The sequence below is a fragment of the Littorina saxatilis genome, linkage group LG1 (genome assembly GCF_037325665.1).
Source record: "Littorina saxatilis isolate snail1 linkage group LG1, US_GU_Lsax_2.0, whole genome shotgun sequence".
In the NCBI taxonomy this organism is placed as follows: domain Eukaryota; kingdom Metazoa; phylum Mollusca; class Gastropoda; order Littorinimorpha; family Littorinidae; genus Littorina; species Littorina saxatilis.
In genome coordinates, this window is record NC_090245.1 from 32,939,828 (window position 1) to 32,949,827 (window position 10,000).

At 41.8% G+C, this 10,000-nt stretch overlaps 1 protein-coding gene across 3 annotated transcripts in view; it reads left to right on the forward strand.

The window, feature by feature from the left end:
- Nucleotides 1–10,000, forward strand: part of LOC138967374 (breast cancer anti-estrogen resistance protein 1-like) — an 84,823-nt gene that overhangs the window by 43,450 nt on the left and 31,373 nt on the right. For 2 of the 3 annotated variants that reach the window (XM_070339921.1, XM_070339911.1), the window contains exon 2: nucleotides 274–561. In XM_070339921.1, coding sequence (XP_070196022.1) covers nucleotides 274–561 — 288 coding nt within the window. The remainder of the gene's footprint in view (nucleotides 1–273; nucleotides 562–10,000) is intronic. The other variant, XM_070339929.1, reaches the window with a different exon arrangement.

Below are 10,000 nucleotides of genomic sequence, written 5' to 3' on the forward strand. Positions count from 1 at the left end.
TCTTGTCCAAGTGACAACAAAGACGTTGTCTTCTCCAATAAAGGACCTCATATTGCAAGTTTTCTTCCAATAGCAGGGGGACGGGGGATGGTGGTTTACACTGTAGGTCATTATTCCCAATTAAACTTTCTACGAAGTTCACGATTAACTAATGGATCGTAGAAGGTGTGCTTTATTGAGAGTTGTCCTCTCACTTGAGGCACCAAGCACTACTACCACAAGTACATTTTGCACGTGCATTAACCTTCTTTTCTCTCTCTCTGTCTGTTGCAGCAGATGTTTCTGGCCAAGGCGTTGTACGACAACATCGCCGAGACGCCCGACGAGCTGGCCTTCCGCCGTGGTGACGTCATCACGGTCATGGAACAGGACACAGGCGGGCTGGACGGATGGTGGTTATGCTCGCTCCGGGGCCGTCAGGGCATTGCCCCTGGCAACCGCATGAAGATCCTGTCCGGGATGGTTGACGGCGTGACCAAGAGCCAGAGCACGAGCGACATCAGCCAGCAGGAGATCGCCAAGAAGGAGTGGAGGCGGAGCCTGGAGAAATCGCCCAATAAGGTGAGGATGCGTTGGATGTTAATAAAGCGCAGTAGATAGAAATAATTTCAAAGTCATAATCAACTAATATGTTAGCTTCCAAAACGAGAACAATTGACTGTTATTCAGGCCTTTATGTTTACAGCAAGAGTGTTGGTTGCAGATTCCAGTGTCTGTTGTTTTGTACTATTTTGTTGGATTAATAGCAGTCTTATACCCCTAGGTCTTAGTGAATTGTAGAGTTCTTTGTCTGATGTTTTAAGTAATAACTTGGTAGAGTACTAGTCGTCCTGCTTTATTTAGCCCCGGTTAACCAAGTTGTTTTGTTGTCATTTCTCTTGGTTTCTAGCTCAAATAGAGTTGTGTGTTTTTGTTTTTGTGTTTTTTACATGTGACTATGTTTTTTAATTTTTTTTTTATTGAAACCAGAATGTCTGTGTAGTAAATGAATAGAGATGTACTTAAAAGCTTCAGTGTAGTAGTTACGATTATTTACGCTTAGCTTTAACGGTACACTTATATTAACACTAAACTGGATTGATGGCTTTAGCTTTCATTACAACTGTATTCCTTATTTCCTTGTCATTTGAAACAGACGCATAGGATCTGTCATTACTATCAGTATGGAAACGTAAGTGCTACAGTTGCCTCAAGTTTGTTTTGTCACGATGCAGTGGTTTGAGATGTGCAATGTCACCCGTACCCCCGTGTTTGTCACTAGTTTGATGTCACCTCTTTCCTATAGCACTGTTGCTCCCCTCACCTTTAGACAAGGACAAACGCATCTTTCGGGTGTTATGGTTGGACAGGGGAAAGAAGTTTATTGAAGTTGTTTGAAGACTTAGCTGCTTCATCCTTCCATACCTATTGTGTGTGTTGAACGAATGTGCACCGTTATTTTTAAAGCCAGTCGATCACCCTTAAAACAAGGGGATAAAAACGGACACTTTCCTCTTCAATATCCTAATCCTGTTTGTTTATGTGTTCTTGTTTATTGGTATTAGTAAGTTTGTTTGTTTTTTGGTCTGGTATGACAATCTCACACCACCATCCCCTGCAGCGTATGTTGTGATTGTCTGACTGCTGAGAGCATGTTTTGACATAGTGGCCTCCTATTTCCATAGAACGCCCTTTTGACACATGGCAGGCACTTGCATGAGGGGAGACAAATGAAGATGTGAAACTCTGTTGCAGCCACAATCAAATTGTCTAGACGTTTGAGCATTCTGCAAGTTCTCGTAGAAAAAGAAGCATATACGTGCAGTATGCGAAGAGTTGGCCTTCAGAAAGTGCTATCTGTGGTTAAAGTAAACATGCACCTTTGGGAAGAGCAGACAGTTAAGGCTGACATAAGATTGAATGTAGAATGACGTCCCTTTTCACCCCTTTCTTAAGTGTCGGGACTTTGCGTCTTTTATACGCAAGTTATAAGGGTGCAGTGTTTGAAAAGAAGGGGAGTATAAGAAGTGCTTAGTAAGCAAGATTCAGCGCTCATCTTCCTCCGTTCACTTGCACCCACAATGCTGTCCTTTTTGTCACTGCTAACTTTTTATATTTTGTGAACTGTATTGCTTTGCTGTTGCTTTATTGTGGGTTGGATTTTCGATCATAACAAGGGTTAGGTAGAGGTCTTACAGCACCACCCTTTGCACTGTGCAAAAGGTTCACCAGAGGCAAAGAGCCAACAAGCAGTGCATTGATTCGAGAGACTGTTGTGTCCTGTAATGTATGGGCTGTTCTGCTTTTGCCAACTGTGTTGAAATATTTATTATATATCCTCCGAGTGGTTTTGAATAGATTTTTCTGTACGCTTTTCATGTCGTGGGGGTTAGGTTCCCAGTACTGAAAAGCAACTGGATAATTTGATGACGGAATGACATTTTTATTTATTATTCAGGTTGTGTGGTTGGATTTGCGAATTATTGCGAACAGATAGGCATACAGACGCAGATACATAACGCAAGTGCGCATACACACCTGCACACACACACTCTCTCTCTCTCTCTCTCTCTCTCTCTCTCTCTCTCTCTCTCTCTCTCTCTCTCTCAAACCCAAACACGGCGCCTGGCTTATCCAATCATGCCAAACCAAACCATCGGGTGAAATAACACCATGGCAGTTTGCAAAGGAGAAGTGGTAGAACAGGTGTGCAGGTAAATGAACCTTCAGCACTAAAGAGAGAGAGAGAGAGAGAGAGAGAGAGGGAGAGAGAGAGAGAGAGAGAGGGAGAGAGAGAGAGAGAGAGAGAGGGTGAGAGGGAGAGAGGGAGAGAGACAGAGACAGACAGACAGACACAGACACAGATAACGTTTACATGTGCTAGTAAATGAACCTCAAGCGACCAAAAAAAACCCATCAAACAAGAAAAATAGAAGCAGACAGTCAGAAAGGCAGACAGACAGAAAAGACACAAAAAAAGAAAGTAAAACGAATGCAAAAAAGAAAACGAAAGTGAAGTCCTACACAGCCGGTTTCTGTCGTCCCATTACGGCTTCACCGCCCAAAGGCTTTCTTCTTGTTTCAGTCTTGAGTAATAGAGTGGTTGACGTATGTATTATGACAATCGGTTATGAGAGGGCATCTCAGTGCACACCAGGTTATGATGCAGTGAAGCCCAGACTTAACCTGCAGGTAAAGCGTGTTGGACTGCATCTATTTTTGTTTTCTTAGATGAAAGGTGTTAGATTTATGTTTGAGGCCAAGTAAAAACTTCGGAGTAAAGAAGGTGTTTGCCGTGCTAATTTAGCTTTATTTAATTTCCTCCAACTTGTTGCTCTGGTGATTTATTATTGTCCGCCACGTAGACAGAGGTAAACATATTGTCCTTGAGACCTCGAGAATAAAAAATGAAAACAAATGAAATAAATAGGAATTACAGTCTGAATTTCAATGATCTTTAGATCAAATTTCGTCTGCATTTTATTTTATTTTATTTTAATAGAGAATGTAGATCATGTGTCGGGTCCTAGAGATCTTTACAAAGGTGAAAAATGGGAACTTGAAGCTATCCTTGTCGAGTGTGTTGAGGTGATATTTAATATTTTCACTTTTTGATTCGCGTTGAGAGAGAGAGAGAGAGAGAGAGAGAGAGAGAGAGAGAGAGAGAGAGAGAGAGAGAGAGAGAGAGAGAGAGAGAGAGAGAGAGAGAGAGAGAGAGAGAGAGAGAGAGAGAGAGAGAGAGATTCAGATTCAGATTCAAAACTTTAATACAAAGGGATAAAGGTTTTAGGCAATGCCTAATCTTCCAACCTGTCCCTTTTAGACATACATGACATTATACATTACAATTATATATTTATATAACATGTATTGAACAGCCAAACGAATAACTAATTAACTAAGAATTTGTAATCAGGTTAAAAGTAACAAAACACTAGTTATAATAACGTGGTTCATTGATTAATAAAATGATGATTAAGATGTTATGCAGTAACAGTTATGATTTTAAAGCGTAGGGAGAGAATTATTTTTGACAAAGATATTTTCGAACATTTTTTTTTAAAAGATGAAAGGGTTTGACATGTTTTACAGTACATTGGAAGTATATTCCACACAAGCGATCCCCAGTAGGATAAACTAGATTTATACAAATCAATGCGTGGGAGCGGTAGCGTATAATTCAAAAGCCTCGCTCTACCAGGAGGACGCTCAAACAGGTCTTGGATGTATGAAGGTGTTTCATGGTTGTACATTTTAAACATGAAAACACTAGCATTTAAAAAGAACTGCTGATGTAGCGGAAGAATGTTCAGTTGAGTGTATTTTTCTTGAGTAGTCATATTGGGATCTCGGTTTAATAACTTTACACCTCTCTTGTGAAGTGTGTTTATTTTCTTTATATGAACATCACTGGCATTGCACCAGACAGTAGATGCATAGCAAATGTGAGAGAGACAGTGTGCGTGGAAAAACATTTTGAGGGCATCCACAGAAACAACGCACCAGAGCTTGTTAAGTAAGAAAAGGTTCCTAGAAACTCGTTTATAAACTGTATCAATGTGAGAGCGCCAGTTAAGTTCATCATCAATTACAACTCCAAGCACACGGTGTTGATGGACTTGAGCAATGCTAACTGTACCATGCATAAGATCAAGGCTCAGAGGCTGTCGCTGGTGTTTTTGTCTTGTGGTTATTAACATGCTTTTTGTTTTCTTAGGATGCAGTGCCATTCTGTTACAATTACACCAATCATTAATATTTGCTATACTTTCTTGGAGTATTTTTCTTATGAGATTTATATCTGTATTACTGCTGTGAAGTGTTGAGTCATCCGCAAAAAGATCAAGTACAGCATTTTCTTGTTTGAGGTGTAATGGTAAATCATTAATGTATAGTCCAAACAGTAAGGGACCAAGGATAGAACCTTGTGGGACTCCACATTTTACAGTGCCTTGTGATGAATATGAACCGTTTAGGTAGACTGCTTGTTTCCTTTTTTTTTTTTTTTTTTCCTGCTTTTTGGAAGAGAGAGAGAGAGAGAGAGAGAGAGAGAGAGAGAGAGAGAGAGAGAGAGAGAGAGAGAGAGAGAGAGAGAGAGAGAGAGAGAGAGAGAGAGAGAGAGAGAGAGAGAGAGAGAGAGAGAGAGAGAGAGAGAGATCAAATCAAATCAAATCAAATCAAATCAAATCTTATTTTACGAGGGTTGTGGCATAAGCAATATAAACGAGCTTCTTTTCAACCAGCCCTCGCCCAGAGAGGGACTATTCTAATCTTAAAATAAAAATAAAAATAAAAAAGGCAGAAAAACTATTCACATGACTATATACACGTTGTAGGCTATACATACATTCTTGCGTTATGAAACACTGATGCTTTATGGACAGATATGATCAATATGAAAATAATCAGAACGAAGTCTTCCATCACTGTGACTTTTCGTAATTTGACATTAAATGTAATGAGAGGTGTTTTTTGAAAGTATTGAGACTTGTTGGGACTCGAACTGATTCCGGGAGAGAATTCCACAAAACGCTGCCAGAATAAGCTAAACTTGAGAGAGAGAGAGACAGAGAGAGAGAGATGGTGATGCAAGTTAACACGTTCTGATGTCAGTGCACTTATTGAAGAGAATGTTTTGCAGCCTTAGAAGAGACGGGTATACTCAAAGCCACGGTGCGATCAGAGTAAAGAAATGGACTCACCATCTCACGTCTGTCCATGCAGGCTTTCATTCCTGTGCCTTTGATCCCTTCTTTTTCTTCACATAGATATTTGAAAACATGATGCACACAATACCAGACATTAGTTGTCCGTGTTTTGTGTCAGTCGGGAAAGATGTGGGCTGATGGAAGGGAGACGCGGGGTAGTGGTGTGGTGGTGGTGGAAGGTTAACTTCGTGCACCTGACTGTGTGTCCTTGCAGGGTATGACGACTGCTTCTGCGATGTTCATATCATAGTCCGGCATCTCATTAACCACACAAGCGCATTTTGATCTTACATTTCTCTCCGATCCCTCCGCCTCCACCCCCTTTTTGTATGTGCATAGTGTGTATGTGTGGTATGGAGTGTTTGTGCATGCACATGTGCGTTCAAATGCATGTGTGTTTGTGTGCTTGCTTGCTTGATATTTGTGTGCGTGTTTGTGTGATTGTGTGTGTGTGTGTGTGTGTGTGTGTGTGTGTGTGTGTGTGTGTGTGTGTGTTTACGCGCTCGCGTGTACGTGCGTGTGTGCGCTTGCATGCGCGTACGCTCTCGTCTGCCTTCTATACGTCACGCCCCATGTTTCTCGTTCCAGAGTTTATGTCAGTGTTAATTGATGTCTATACCTGTGAGTGGTGTCCGGATTTTCTGCACCATTATAAGCTCGACATGTGCTTTACAACGTAATTATGGTAGTTACTCATCGCTATTCAGTCAACGTTCTCGCTACATGCAGGTTTTTATACTTATTTACTGTCAGCATGATTCAATATGCTCCGTTCCTCTTTAACAAAGTGTCCTGGTTTTTTTGGGATTAATTTCGGAGGTGGCTGTTGGGAGGGTGATGAGAGTGTATTTTGTCGCAATGAAGAGGTTTATATATATATATAATATGTATTTGAAAAGAAGTGGTTGAGTGAGCTGAGACGACTAAAGCTAAGTTGTTCACGGCAAACATTGTTGATAACAAACACTGTACTAGCACACTGTTTACAAACGATTTGTGACTTTGCTGCAGCAGAACTGTTCATTTCATACGTACCGATCATGTATTGTTGGTATTGTTGTATTTTGTAGTCAATTAGTTTTGTCTTCGTATTCCAGAATACTCAGATTTTGTTTAACAACCAGCAGGTCACCTTTGTCAGGAGAACATAAGTAGGATTGAAGTTTATTTTGTAGTGTAGCACGTCATAAGAAATATTAGGTCAGGTATTTGTATAAATACTAGTGTCGCCGACAGAACGGGATCAGTGGTTGTCACACCACTTGTCTTCAAAAGGAAGAAAAAAACACGAAACGGGTTATAAGGAGAAAAGGTACTAAGCGCACTGGAGAAGTATCTAGGTTACTAATCTCGTTCTGCAAAACTGGGACAGAAAACACACACACACGTTCTTTTTTTTTTTTTATTTACCTGAAACTGACCTACTTAGCTCTTTTCTTCAACTCCCCTTGACATAGAAATATCCAAAAAGAGCAAAGGGCCGGGGCTAGACCTGGTTTGCAAACTTGTAGCTTCAGGTTTTAGGCAACCGTCCAAGGCAGACATAATATCCCACCCCAAATAGAAAGGGGAGCTTTGCATTGCACTGAGGAAAAGGCCTTTTGTATCCGAGGCTCTTCAGCAAACACGGCGCAGCAGTGAGGTAGACGATTTACTGCTGCTTGGCAAATCGCTTTTCTCAGGTGGAAACACACACTTGTTTTAAAGATGCCTTCCATCTTTGTAAATGACCATAGAGCCGTTTATCCTCGAGGCCTCCGCTAATTTCAAAAATAGTGTTCCAAATTCATGTAAGATGTTGCAAGGTACTTCCTTCCAATTCCATCCTGTAAATGACCATAGAGCCGTGGCCGTCAAGGCTTTTACATGGGATAAGTTTATCCTTATTCTACTGTTAAAAAAAGTGTTCCAAATTCATGAAAGTTGTTGCAAGGTGCCAAACTTTGCAGACGGAGAGAGACGTGGTAGTGTGCAAGTCTGTGTTGTCACCTGTGGTAGTGCGCATAACTGTTTCAGTGAAGGAGGGCAACTTTAAGTGGGATGTATGTCAGTACACTTGTTCCTTGCTTCTTTTATCCGTGACCTATATTCTGTTGGGATCGGGTCTATTTTTCCAACCGCCTCGCCGGACGCGAATTTGCGATTTCTAAACGCCACTGTGAAAGACTCAGTGGCTTCGGAGATCGCCTCGGCTCTTTCCGGAACTCCTCGGACAGGAAGAAGATAGACATGGTTTTGCTGAAAAGACGGAAAAGCACCCTTGTCAGTGTGGAAGCCAATTTGAGTTTCTTTCTCGGGTATCTGGGTTTCGGGGCGTGTTTGTTTTGTTAAGGCTCTCCTTTGCAATTAGTTTCTTGGGTTTCTTGCATTCTCATTGGTCGCTTCCCCCCCTCTCTCCCAGCTTAATCAAGTTGTTGTGGGGTTTCTTTGCATTGCTGTCGCCCCCTCCCATTTGGCTCATTCATTACTTTTGACCGATATTTAGCGCCTATTTGTTTAATTGGGTTCAAAAGGTGGTATAAGACCTCACAAGTGAAGCAGTTTTTAAACAAAAATCCAAAGTCTCTAGAAAATACAGTGAGTGGTACCTCCTGCTTTCATTCACTGTGATAAGAATGAACAGAAATCAAAACGTATTCCAGTACTTTTTTTTTCCAAAACCAATTCGCTTGACATGCATGATCTATTCATACCCTTTTTATAGTCTCCCATCCTAGAAACTTGTCCGAATTCCTCAGACCCTTCAACCCTAGTAACAGGGACCAAGCGGGTTATTAATATTCGTTACCATCAGTCCAGTCGAACGATCCTAATCACACAAATCTGGCCTCAGCAATCTCCATGCATGGTGGGAGTGGAAGTGTCTTTTCAACAACAGAACCCCGCGACGCCTTCACCCCAAAACTGGGCGCAGATTGCACAAAGCTCACACAAAGAAGAGCCACACCAACTGTCCCGCTACTAAATTAGTCCTTCGTCTCCCTTGTCCCTAGGCTCGGGTCAAGACAATGAGAAGAGATGGACGGAGGGAAGAAGGGTGCCGGGTGGGATGGGGAGGGGGGGGAGGGGTATTCTGAAACAAAAGGCCATTTCCTCGGTTATGTCCCTTGAGAGTGAGCACTACGGCCCCGATGCGACTTTACTAAAGTCTGTGTCTGATGTAGTTGCTAAGCATGCTTAGTTGAATGAGCACAACATTGTGTGCGATTGTGTGATGACAAATTCAGCTAAGGTTATCCACTACCCTGTTTTCATTCCGACGAACTATAATTGTTTGTCAATTCGTGTCTCGAGGTTGCCATGAATCTAAATGTAAATCAAAATGGCCTAGATAAGCATAGTAGTATATTATATAGTACGAGATGGTGTTAGTCCATTTCTAGCGTATTATCGTCAGTCAGCCAATATTACTCACAGTGGGCCTTCACATATTTCTTGATTCGACCAAGACAAAATATTTTGAAGAAGGATGAAGCTATCGCCTTCTGGCACACAACCTTCAGTGATGAGACGACCTTGTTTGCCGAGACAATACGGGATTGCTGAGACAATAACGAGATTGACGAGACAATGGAGGTTGCCAAGACCAAAGGGAGGGTCCTTTGAAGTGAGGGCGGATAATTGATACCTGTCAGGCTGAGAATGATGACCTTGTTAAGACGTCTCCCTGTGTGTAAGCGGAGAAAGTACTGTCAGAGTGTTTGCTTTTTCCCTTGAAACCGCAGAGACTGCACGTGTTCTTGTTTCTACTTCTCTTCTTTTGAGTGATGCTTGATTAGGAAACTGTCAAATCTGTGCTAAGACTGGCTGTCGAGCACGAATTTGAAGGAAATTTGAACATCATGAGTGTGGGTTTGATTTTTGTGAGCACATTTTGACACATTATGGCACGTTAATGTAATTGTCCATGTTAATCTTATGAACAAGGAAAGGACTGGAAGCTGTATCACATTACGCCAGAGAACGCTATTCGTGATTCTTAAAACATTCCAGTAGGGGAGACACTCTCTTCATGACCACACTTTTTTGTTTTTGTATCCCACGGTTTGCAAGAAACAACCAAACAAAAAGAAGAAGCAAAAAACCTCTCCTTCTCTCCCGCTACGTACGTCCCTCCGTTCAATTCAACCTAAAATCTCCATCGTCTACAGTCGGTCTCTCTCTCTCTCTCTCTCTCTCTCTCTCTCTCTCTCTCTCTCTCTCTCTCTCTCTCTCTCTCTCTCTCTCTCTCTCTCTCTCTCTCTCTCTCTCTCCTCTCTCTCTCTCCTCTCTTAGAATCCCGCCTCTCTTCTGCCCTACGGCAGTTTAATCAA